Raw genomic sequence first — 12,997 nt, forward strand, 5'->3', positions numbered from 1 at the left:
GCATCTGATTTAATGAATTTTTATGAGATTTAAGTGATTCTCTCTCTCTCTCTCTCTCTCTCTCTCTCTTGAAAGCCGGAAACGATAGCGATCTACAATTGTTCGCAAGCAACTGGATTCTGATTTTTTTACACGTTACAAACTGACTAGATCGCTAAACAGCACACATACGCATACGCGCACACGCACATGCACTTGCACGCATCTACATCTGAGACGGAATGTGAATATAACAAATTCAGGCCAACTCAAATGCCGTAGAGCAACTTCCGCACAATATTAGTTTTATGTTGCTTTTATATTAGTTACACAACGTAAAATCATATGGTCTTTATGTCGGTTTTATATTGATTTCACAGTGCAATTGATTTTCTATTGCTTTTGTACGACTTTCACACATAATCGGAATCACATACTCGGGTAGTTATTATGTCGACTACGTCGATCACGTCTTTGACGACGATGCGAGTGCAAATAGCAGCGGTGTAGTAACAACAGCCTGGTATTAAGGGCGGGTCGGTTCGGTTTTTCCTGAGAAAAAGGCCACGGCAAAACAAAATAGCCGGTGCTTACGGAACCGCGGTAGCTGAAGCGCGCGTTATCTGATAGCGCGAGAGTGGTTAATCAACCGCTACACGATAATTGGTTCACGACTCTGATTTGCGCGCGCGCTCGCAGACTATTAACTTTTTGTAATCATCGTACGTCCGTGTGTATATGTTAATCAATCTGTCGCCAGCGTATTGGTCGCGTCCCAGGAAGTCGGCAAGGCGTGCGTCGCCATTATCGCGGACCATTATCACTCCCGTATCCTATCTCGGCGAAACACGCGGCTCTGCGATAATTGGAGTCCAACAATGGTGATGGTGCTACCGTAGACAACGGTCTCTCTTTCTCTCTCTCTCTCGTTTGATCAAAAAAGAGAGAGAGGATAAATGAGAAATCTCTGTTGTCAAAATAACACGAAAGTCTCAAAGGCAATCTTTGACATGTGAAAAATTAGCCTGTCTTTCAAGTCTTTAACGACGTACTTTGAACTTCGTTTATATTCGTCCGACGTTTATATTCGCTTCTAGCCTCTGTCTCGTTTTTTTTCCACACAACAACTTTATTTCAACTTGTGAATTCCTATAGAACATTATTATAGATAATCATAGTAATAGAGAATAATTTTTTTCGCAAATTAAATTTATCAAATTTCTTAAATTAATGAGATGTAGAATATTATTAACATTATTGCAGATAATCAAAATAATAGAGAATACATTTTTTTGCAATTTAAATGTATCAAATGTCTTAAATTAATGAGATATGGAACATTACAAGAAGTAATAGAGAATAATTTTTTTTGCGAATTAAATTTATCAAATTCCTCAAATCAATGAGATTAAAATTTCACAGAATTTGTTGTACGAATATATGTGCAGGCGAAACAAAAATTTCCGAGTAAACGATACGCGTTCCTTGCGTTAAATCGTTTCGCGAGAAACGACGGAGAACGAGGCGTTGAGAAGCTGAATTAATTGGCACGGACAGCGATGGCAAATTGCGCGGAGATTACTTATGGCTAATTATGGAATGTGCTCCTGTTATCTCGGCGAAACATACGCGGTTTCGCGATAATCGTCGGTTAACAATGACGCTACCGCTCGTTAACATCGCTCGGCTATCAAACCGCTGCGCGCAACAAAAGGACTCCTTCCCTCTCTCTCTCTCCTGATTCTAACTCGCGGCGATTTATCAGCGACCAAGCGTTTCGCGATTGCGATATCCCCCGTCGGGGGATTACCATCGCGGTGAGCTCTCTACTACCAAACTTCTTTTAATTTTTCAGAGTCCCAATGAGCTGATAATCTCTCTCTGTCTCTTCGCCACCGCGCGTGTGATAATTCGTGGTTATGATAACGCACCCTGAATCATTAACGCGACTATCAAACCGAGATACAAAGCATTCCGTTTTTCAACGCGTTTGCCAGCTACACGTTGTAAAACCTAACACAAATAATTAATTGTTCATACGCATCGACGGTAGTCAAATTTTGGTATACATATAGTTTGAGCTTTATTTAATGTATTTATGTTTCAAAGAGAAATTTTAGAGATCTCCTATTTTACATACACGATAAATGTTGCAAAATTATAAAAATATATTAAGATCTTATTTTTAATCACGAAATCAAATAGAGATTATGCAAATATTTCTAAACTTTCACTCATTCGTTCGACGATGCCTAGAACTAATTTTTTATAGGATGGTCAGCTCTCGGACAGACTTCCTATTAAAATACTTAATTTTTTTTTATGTAGTAGTGAATGTAATTTAGTCACCACGTGTCGAGTAACATGCCTGTTCGATTCGCTCGTATTACATTTATACGCTTTAAGGAGAATAGTTCTCTTCTTACTTTCCCGAGGGCTTCTTATACATATACGGGATGAATGGCCTTATAGCCTAGTCGATGCGATGCGATGCGATGGATGAAACCAAACGGGAGAGCCACCGACCGAAGCAACAGGTGTACACCACATAAAGGCGAGCCGGTGGCACTCTCTAGTACACGTACTTGTAGTTATACACCGGTGCATAATTCGGTTTCGTGAAATGCACAACGGAAAAAACGCGTCATCCTTTTCGACCAACGAATTCGTCCCGCGCGATCATTTCTGTTAATTTCATTCTTATTTCTATCAATTGCAGTCGATACAAATTGAAACAAAATTCTCGTCAAATGTGAAGGACTATCTTGATAAAGGTTCGATTCTATTTATTTCAAAACATTAAGAAAGTATTAAGAAAATGTATATACCTATATATACATATATTTCTTTTTTTATTAATGTTGATGGTAACGAGCAAATTAAAAATGATGCAACTACATATAATTGATACTTAATGAACAGGCATTTTATTTTACTGACAATTTTATTATACGGACATATGGGTAAATAATAATTTTCTGCTGTTACAGTCGATATTGAAAATAGATAAAAGTTATATATATTTGTGCTATTCTGAAGTAGAGAAAGTTTAATAGCGCGATAAAAAATTACGACGAAGACGAATTTGGAGACGCGTTTCTCTTGGTCGCAGTTTGCTCAGAACAGCTGCCGCAGTTGTTTGGTTGCCGAGTATTCTCGAGGTGTCGAGGAAAGAGGGATAAGTCCAAAGACGTTGGTAGCACGTGCCGGTTATGCTCGTGAAGGTTACACACTCACCCCGTCGTATTCCAGATGGACGAGAGAAAAAAATCTCCTTATAAACAACTGCGGAGAACTTGGTTTCGTAGTGCTTTCCACGTGCCATAGCTTACTCATTCGTCTCGATTATGTTTCCTCGGAAACCGTCGACCTCTCATAATAATTATTATTTTATCGATTATTAAATATTTTTTTCTATATTATATATTTCGATATAAAATAGTAAATAAAATATTTACTAGAATTAATATATAAATTATTATTTATATATTTTTGGTATGCATGTTGTTTTTATAAATAAATAATCCATTATTATACATTGAAATCTAATGAAAAATATTATATTACACGCTTAATGATTTTACTGATAAGAAAGGATGATTAATGAGGAATAATTAAGAACAACCGAGTGAAAAGATTTAAAAACGTCGATAAAGAAGATATACTGCCAATAAAGTAAAAGAACTTTAATTGAAGAATACCAAATATTCCAAGCAATTATCGCGTTTCGTAAGTAGAAAAATTAGTAGTCGTGAAAACAGAAAAATTAACTGCGTATTTTTACAAATTTAGTACATTTTGTAACTTGCAGAATCGTGAATATTAATTTATATGAATTTATATTTATATTACATCAAATATTCTATTGAAAAAATAATTACCCATCTCGTGATAATAAATCGATCTTATTATATTTTTAATAGAAGAGAATGTTTGCATATTTTAAAACCAACAGAGAGAGAGAGTAAGAGAAAATCACCGTTTTATTAGGATTTGAAGAAATCCGTATTAAAATTTTGTAATCTTGACAAATAATATACATACATTTTAAAAACCCTGTATTGTTAAAATTATGAACAAATTCGACTGAAAAAGAAACGTATTATTTCTTGATACAGTCAAGATTCTTTTTTTTTTTTTTTTTTTTTGTATACATTGTATCGTAGTGTCGCAGAGGTGTGCCTAATTATTCTCGATTTTAAATGCGTATTTCAGCTCCCCTATCTCTAAGATTATCGGATAAAGAAAATATTTTTTACCGGCCAACATTAATTGATCGAAAAGTATATACCTGGTTATCACGCCAATCGCTCGCAAATAACGCAAGTTATGCAAATTTATGTTGAACATGTCAGGTCAAATGCCATCTGAGTCGAGGGCCTCGGGTGTTTTGAATTTCCATTCGATTAAGTAACGATCGCGCTCCGTCTAGCTTCGATCGATTTGATCGTTTAACCGAATGCTTTTATTTTGTAGAAAAAAAGAGAAAAAGGAAAACTCGTTAATCCGCGATGCAACACCTGCCAGCGGAGGTATCTCGAGGCGATATCTCGATCTCTCCGTTATATTCAGAGTACAAATGATACATTACGGATACGAGCGAGTTCTGATTTATAACGCAATATAACCAAATAAAGCTCGCTGTACAGATTGTACCTCAGCGATAATAGACGATACCTAGAGATTCGATAAATGTACATAGGTTTCACATTTATTTTTTTCAATTTTTAAAATTATTTTACGATTATTTTAATTATTAAGTAAGATAACCACAGAAAAAGTGACAATATTGCTCCGATTTGAGATTTTACTGTAGGATTAATTCTATAGAGCCAGCTTCATGATTTAATAATTCTTAATTAGATTTATAAGCATCTTCATGTTTGTTACATCACTCTCATATATATATTTTATTATTTTATGTAATATAATTATATTTAATATTATAATATTTTCTTTGAGAATTATCCTTATATTTTTAAAGCAAGACAAATTTTATTTTAATAATTATTAAGTAAAAAAAATCAAACCTCCCTCTCTTTTTGTATGTTTTTTTCTGATGACCGAAGAAATCTTTTTTGTTTGCGATGGGTCGGGTTAAAATGGAAAAATTCTAAGCGTGCTGCGTATAACGTCGTCATGAATCGCAAGGTCGATTATACGTGGCATCCGTACGAGCGCGTAAGAACCACCACAGACGTCATTCCTGCGAAACTGTGTCTCTTTGAAATTCCAATCGCGTAGCGCATTGGCACGTGAATTTTCAATAGATCGTTTCGCGCCGCTCGTTCGTCTCGCAACGATAAAGCGGGGGGATATTTTTCTTTGGACTATCGAGATACGCGGCCGAGTGTAATTTCGAAGCATCTTGCGTTCTGCGATATTCAAAAAAATATATGTTCCTTCTATAAGAATTTCATACAAAACGTGATACATTGGACGTCTCAAAAGTCCGATGAAATAACGTGAATTTCAAATTACTGTCGTAGCGATGTGAGAAATATTGATAATTCATATTGGAAGGTAACAAAAGACATTTTTTTGCAAAATTTTTATGTACATAATTTTGTCAGAATATATTATTTACATGCTCTTTATCGATTTTCATTAATTCTTTTCATTAATTCTTATTCATACATTCTGTTAAGATTATTTTCATTTTTGGTTTGTTATCTTCCAAATAATTCTTACGTCGTTATGAAAATAATTTGAAACTGCTCTCTTATTTTTTATCATTCATATTTTTTAACTTACTCGAAATCATCGTTATTTAAATCTACTTGCAAAATTGTATAAGACGAATCATTACCTAATAGACGTAAACAGCATTTTTATTATCCAAAAATTCTGTATTATGCTGACGCGGACCAAATATCTCTGTGCTATTGCAAAATTGACGAATTTGCGTAGGAAAAAGTGGACGATAGCGATGGCAGCGAAAGCATAGCGGCAGTAAAGTAACGTCCCTTGTTCGCCACAGCATAAACACCATAGAATAAGCGAAGTGACGACGACGATGCACCTGCCTGCTCTCCGCCGGCAGTTGCACCCCTCTTTATGACGATGCTATCTAAGATAGCTATGCGTGCCCCTCGGTCGCTTCGCTTTTGCTCGCTTCGTGCTGGTAGCCGCGCGACACCTGACGCACGCTCGTGCACACGTGCAGCGTGCACGCGCGAGCGCGCACCTCTTCGCCTGCGCTTGTGAGAAGCAACATTAATCTGCCTTCTCACACATGGACAGGCTCGAACCTCTTCTCTGGTCTATCTTTTCTCGTTACTGCTCTTACTCTCGTTCCGCCGCGAATCGCGGTTTGATTTCGACGTCTCTATTTTAGAAGTCGAAATTCTCGTTGAGAATAGGCGAGGGTGTAGCTTTCCTGTTGCGAAATCATAACGCAGAATACTTGCAGAAAATTCAGTTTATTATTTTTTATTTTATTTTTTCAGTTTATTCTTTGCGCGTTATATATGAGATTTTGTAGAATTTTATATGTCGCACACACGTTAATTATGATGTTAATTTTGACATGTCTTGTCGAGGTAATGATTCAGTGCAATTTTAGCTGTCGCTCATTTATTATTTATTCAACTATTTTTAACAAATAAAATCGATGCAAACGAGTAATAGATGTGATAATTTGAGTTTCACATGAATTCTATATTAGTTGGATATTTGCATATTTAAATAAATTTGTGAAGGGGATTCGATCCCTCTCTCTGCACTTCCACCCCGAAAAAAGTCTAATCTAACTCAAACCTAATTTTAATTTTAAATAAGAAGTAGATTAAGGAATTAAGTTAATCTTTTCTCACATGAGTGCAGGGTGAGAAATTTAGCCTCCTTGTCACTTATGCATTTACCTTGCCCCAAACAATATTAATATGCAAACAGTATATATAAATATCTTATTTAGGAATGAAGTCTCTAACAATAAGCATATATTATGATAAAAGTTATTAGAAAATGATTAGGCGTCGTGAAAGTTATTATAAAGAATTATAATATATTACTTACACAATCGAAAATGCATACGCCTTTCTAAGTTTTTTAATAATTCTTTAAAAAATACCATTAATCTTCAAGTCTATTATTAAATAGAATCTGCGGATGTAATCTGCGCTATTAAAATGTATTTACGCTTTTTCTAGATATACCGGCGCAAGTGCCGCCGTTAACACCTGGGACCAACAAGAAGATGACCGAGGCTTTGGAGGCCATTTTCGCGAATTGGGAAAAGGAACGACTCCGCCTGAATATAACTAAAGGTCAGATATTTATACTTAATTTATCTTCCCATCGTAAAATTGCGTAACGTCACGTAATGCACGTCTTTAGATCCATTGAATGCGTTGAACGCAGACATTGCGAGATATAAATTACACGCCTTCACCATAAAATTATACACATATACCTGTACAATCTTTAGACTTTCGCAAAGTTAATCGAAAATTCACTTGGTGGTTTTTTTTCTATTCATAAATAAATCAATTCTCGATATATTTGTTTGAAATTTTCACAAGAAATTTTAGCGCGAATTTAATTAATTTTTCTCGTCCAACTTTATGACTGCGATTAATACAAGATTCGGAATTTACGAAACTCGTGCCGCGCAAGTTGTTAAAAAATCGCTGCACAGAAAATGAGAGAATGCGCGCGCACGTGCACCAACACACGTTCATGCCTCATGCATGCGTGCGTGCGTCTCTTGCCCACGCACGCACGCACGCACGCAAGAGACGCGCGTAGATATACGGAGACGCGGGTGCGCGCGATGTGACGCGATGTGCGACGAGCCGGCCGGCGATGTGCAGGAATTGTGAATGTGATGTTGATGGTTCTGATGGGGAGCCGATGCCACACATCCGGTATGCGCATTCAGAGCCACGCGGGTGTGACGTTGCTTCCGGTCTACATGCCCCGGGTTCGTACCCTCCAGGCCAGATCACCTACAGTCTGACCTCCGTGAACCTAACGAACAAACCTCCTCCACCTCTTGCCATTTCACTTCGAGCCCGGCCTGAGACCGCTGTCCTTTTTTTTATTTGTCTACGTTTTTATTCTCATTCTTCTCTTAATTCCCTGAATCCCAATTTTCGGAAACATCGATCAACATTAATCTAGTCACCCGAATATTAATATATATTTTTAATTATTTCAAAATCTCTATATCTGAAGACATGATAGTATACATATGTTATAATTAATAAAACATTTAGAAAATTAAAATTAAAATGATATAAAAATTTTCTTTTATTCATAATTAATTTAAAAATCAATCTGGCTCTGCAAATTTATATAAATATTATTAAAATTACACATATTGAAGATCTTCAGTATGTATTGTTACGTTTCGTCGAAGGGTGTACATATGAAAATGTATACGCTTACTATATGGAAGACGTATCGTGCATTCACAATTACGTTTCGACGAGACAGTCATATCGCAGTTGCTATTATGACTTATTCAGAATCTATCTCTTTTGAATAATAAATACAAGTATGAGATCCTTCGGCGTATGAAGATGAGAGAATGCTTCTGCGAATTCGCGTGAGTTTCGTTACGGTCTCGTCTATTTTAAGAGGCACCTGTTATAATAGAGTTATATTTAAATTCACCAATCGTTATCTCTCGATCGTGACCGTAACTTTGGATTTTAAGGGATTTTAAGGTGGCACCTGTTCATTATCTATGTTTGAGAATCAATGACGAACTTGATTACTTGATATTTTTATCATTTAACACTCTTCAAACACCTTTATCATTATGGTAAATATTAGACGTCCTCTTGACAGATGTCGAAATATGTAAATTATCTCTCTTTTGACAGCAATTTTATCTGGACGATAGAAAAAGAAAGAATAAGAAGTAAATACAAAATTAATATAATGAAGAGATCATGAAGAGCGATCGAGACTAGCAAGAGGAGTGTATACACGTGCGCACGCGTGAGCGTGGATTTGTGTTCAAATGCGAAGCGAGAAAGAGAGTGTAAAGTCTGCTAACAACGCTGACAAGAAATAAGTTGGGCAAATATCGGTACGATCCTCAAACAGAGGCGGTCGCTTTGAACGTGCCGTGCCGTTAGACACTCTCGTTGCTTCGCTCACCTCTTTCTTTTCCCTTTTTTTTTATATTTATATCCTATTCTGGACGTGCAAGAAAAAATCAATTTAATTTGTATACTCTATCGATTCTGAGAATTACGTAACCCATCGTGCTATTTACCGAATTTGCATTTTTTTTTGCCGCATATTAAAATCGTTTAATATGTAGATATGGATATCAGAAACGACTATTATTGAATTTATTATCTGTGCAATTTGAATTGTATAGCTGGAAAATTTTTTCCATTCGAAAGAGAGAAAATTAATTTTCACCAAAACAGAAAAATTATTTCTATAAAAGAATTGATCGATTATACATATATCGATTTTCGAATACGCCATGCGAAATTATTTTCGCGCCTGTCATTCTCTAAATTCGAATGCAACTTTTAATTGATAAATGTATTTCTCTGGCATTAAGATTTGTAAAAGTGTTAATTTAATTTATTAATTTTTTTTATTTTCGCGTGTTCTCATTTAATAGCGTAGAGTAATAGTGTATGCTTTTATGGAACATCAAGGTTCTTTCTCTTTTTTTTTTAATAATGATTTTCCCGATGACAATCACGTAAAAATACGTATACAGCATCTCGAGAAAAGTATAAGGAAAATATTTATATCACAATTTTGCGAATAATAATGTGTTATCGAGGCACTCTATATTTCGATCTTTTGTGAAGATCTTTACGAGAATAGATTTCGAATCGTTCGACCATCCTGTTCACGTCGTCAGTGTTAAAGGACGGTTACGAGATTGTGAGAGCAAAGCTGTATACATTAGCAAGTCGCTACGTTGGTAACTTCTGTTTGCATTATGAGCCGAACTGTACTTTTACGCAGCGAGATACCACGAAACAATGCAAGACACGCGTGCAAATATGGGCGCGCACCTCAAATGGGACATTCCGATGTTTCTCGGTATTGCTTCGACCAAAGATGGCCGGCTGGGCCTGACTAATGTCGTTACGACTATGTCGTATAATGTTCGTCTCTTCGATGACTCTCGGTTGGTCTTAACGAGCCGCTCTCAGATGACCGCCATCTGCGAGAATCCAAATTAGAGAGAAACTTTAAACCTATCGTCCTAATCGTCCGTCTCGAAAGTATAAATGTAGCAAGTAATCTCCAAAACTCGACTGCGTCTTACGAATTCGAAAAGTATCAAAATTTACGTTATCGCTAAGTATTTTCTCAAACGCCCACATACGATAAGCCTCGTCTTTTGTTCGAGATAAACATAAAGATCGAAATCGTTCGGATCTTTCGGTATCCTTCGATCGATAGAGAGACGAGAAAAGGTCCTTCCTTATCGTCGGGATCGCAAAACCCCCGGCGATAAGGGGTCGGGAAACGAAGATAGAATTCATCTAGGAGGTGTAGCTACTAAAAAACAATCCGGCTCTTGTTTTCTTTTACAGACCCGAGGCAATGGTCGGAAGCAGCTGTTGCCCACTGGTTGCAGTGGGCTATCGGAGAATTCTCCCTGGAGGGTACGGCGATGCAGCCGTGGCAGCACATGACTGGGAAACAGATTTGTGCCATGGGGAAGGAATCCTTTCTAGCACGTGCCCCCACCACCTTCATGGGCGACATCCTATGGGAGCATCTCGAGATCCTGCAGAAAGGTGCGTGTCTCCTGCTTACATCTCGTACAGTCGAGTTTGTCAAGATACCTCGAAATCAATGCAAGTCTGAACGATGAATCCTTGAATCCTTAAATATATTGTTTTGTTTAGATTTTGACATATAATAAGGTTAAAAAACGCAATTTTTAGAGGTAGCTTGATAAAATCAATCAATCGCAAAATTCACGATCTTACCCTTCGACTGAACTCGATGCATCTTAAGATACACGTAATTATAATTGATGTTTTTTACTAACTATTAGTAACATAAAATATTAGTAATATTACATATTACTACTTGTCTCTTATGCCCGTGAGACAATCCCTGTAAATTATCTACGAAAGGCGCAAATATTTTTAGCTATCTGAAGCTCTGGATTATCACGATAAAATTTAAATATAAAGTGAAAACCGAAATGAAATTGATATCTGCGTATTTGCAGTAATATAAAACAAAGAATCCTTAAATCCTTAAATATATTGTTTCGTTTAGATTTTTACATATAGTAAGGTCGAGAAACGCAATTTTTAGAGGTAGCTTGATGAAATCAATCAATCGCAAAATTCATGATCTTACCCTTCGACTGAACTCGATGCATCTTAAGATACACGTAATTATAATTGATGTTTTTTACTAACTATTAGTAACATAAAATATTAGTAATATTACATATTACTACTTGTCTCTTATGCCCGTGAGACAATCCCTGTAAATTATCTACGAAAGGCGCAAATATTTTTAGCTATCTTAAGCTCTGGATTATCACGATAAAATTTAAATATAAAGTGAAAACCGAAATGAAATTGATATCTGCGCATTTGCAGTAATATAAAACAAAGAATCCTTAAATCCTTAAATATATTGTTTCGTTTAGATTTTGACATATAATAAGGTTAAAAAACGCAATTTTTAGAGGTAGCTTGATAAAATCAATCAATCGCAAAATTCACGATCTCACCCTTCGACTGAACTCGATGCATCTTAAGATACACGTAATTATAATTGATGTTTTTTACTAACTATTAGTAACATAAAATATTAGTAATATTACATATTACTACTTGTCTCTTATGCCCGTGAGACAATCCCTGTAAATTATCTACGAAAAGCGCAAATATTTTTAGCTACCTTAAGCTCTGGATTATCACGGTAAAATTTAAATATAAAGTGAAAACCGAAATGAAATTGATATCTGCGTATTTGCAGTAATATAAAACAAAGAATCCTTAAATCCTTAAATATATTGTTTCGTTTAGATTTTGACATATAATAAGGTTAAAAAACGCAATTTTTAGAGGTAGCTTGATAAAATCAATCAATCGCAAAATTCATGATCTTACCCTTCGACTGAACTCGATGCATCTTAAGATACACGTAATTATAATTGATGTTTTTTACTAACTATTAGTAACATAAAATATTAGTAATATTACATATTACTACTTGTCTCTTATGCCCGTGAGACAATCCCTGTAAATTATCTACGAAAGGCGCAAATATTTTTAGCTATCTTAAGCTCTGGATTATCACGATAAAATTTAAATATAAAGTGAAAACCGAAATGAAATTGATATCTGCGCATTTGCAGTAATATAAAACAAAGAATCCTTAAATCCTTAAATATATTGTTTCGTTTAGATTTTGACATATAATAAGGTTAAAAAACGCAATTTTTAGAGGTAGCTTGATAAAATCAATCAATCGCAAAATTCATGATCTTACCCTTCGACTGAACTCGATGCATCTTAAGATACACGTAATTATAATTGATGTTTTTTACTAACTATTAGTAACATAAAATATTAGTAATATTACATATTACTACTTGTCTCTTATGCCCGTGAGACAATCCCTGTAAATTATCTACGAAAGGCGCAAATATTTTTAGCTACCTTAAGCTCTGGATTATCACGGTAAAATTTAAATATAAAATGAAAACCGAAATGAAATTGATATCTGCGTATTTGCAGTAATATAAAACAAAGAATTCTTTGCATATTTGCCGGTGATCCTGCGTTACTAACGCGAGGCTAATCGTAAAAGCACGCACTGCGCGCGCTACGCTCTTTTTGCGGGACACCTTCCGTCATCGTCGACAAAACCGATCGAATTTCCGTAAAATCGCGATGTTACGTCTTGACGTACAAGCAAAAAGACTCCGGCGGACAATAACAATAGCGACAGGGGGTGGCTCTCATCCCCCTCTTTCTCCCAGATATATCTCGCGTTTCGTACAGCGTTGAATCAGGGCCCTCCTCGTTTTTACCTTCGTACGGAGAATGAG

General features: G+C 35.8%; 1 protein-coding gene across 6 annotated transcripts in view; it reads left to right on the plus strand.

The window, feature by feature from the left end:
- The window catches only part of pnt (ETS transcription factor pointed), a 114,253-nt gene that overhangs the window by 73,720 nt on the left and 27,536 nt on the right, over positions 1-12,997 (plus strand). For all 6 annotated transcript variants that reach the window (XM_029315084.2, XM_029315083.2, XM_029315086.2 and 3 more), the window contains 2 exons: positions 7,131-7,247; positions 10,506-10,712. In XM_029315084.2, coding sequence (XP_029170917.1) covers positions 7,131-7,247; positions 10,506-10,712 — 324 coding nt within the window. The remainder of the gene's footprint in view (positions 1-7,130; positions 7,248-10,505; positions 10,713-12,997) is intronic.

Source organism: Nylanderia fulva, unplaced genomic scaffold (genome assembly GCF_048542155.1).
Source record: "Nylanderia fulva isolate GAGA-0341 unplaced genomic scaffold, ASM4854215v1 Scaffold16, whole genome shotgun sequence".
In the NCBI taxonomy this organism is placed as follows: domain Eukaryota; kingdom Metazoa; phylum Arthropoda; class Insecta; order Hymenoptera; family Formicidae; genus Nylanderia; species Nylanderia fulva.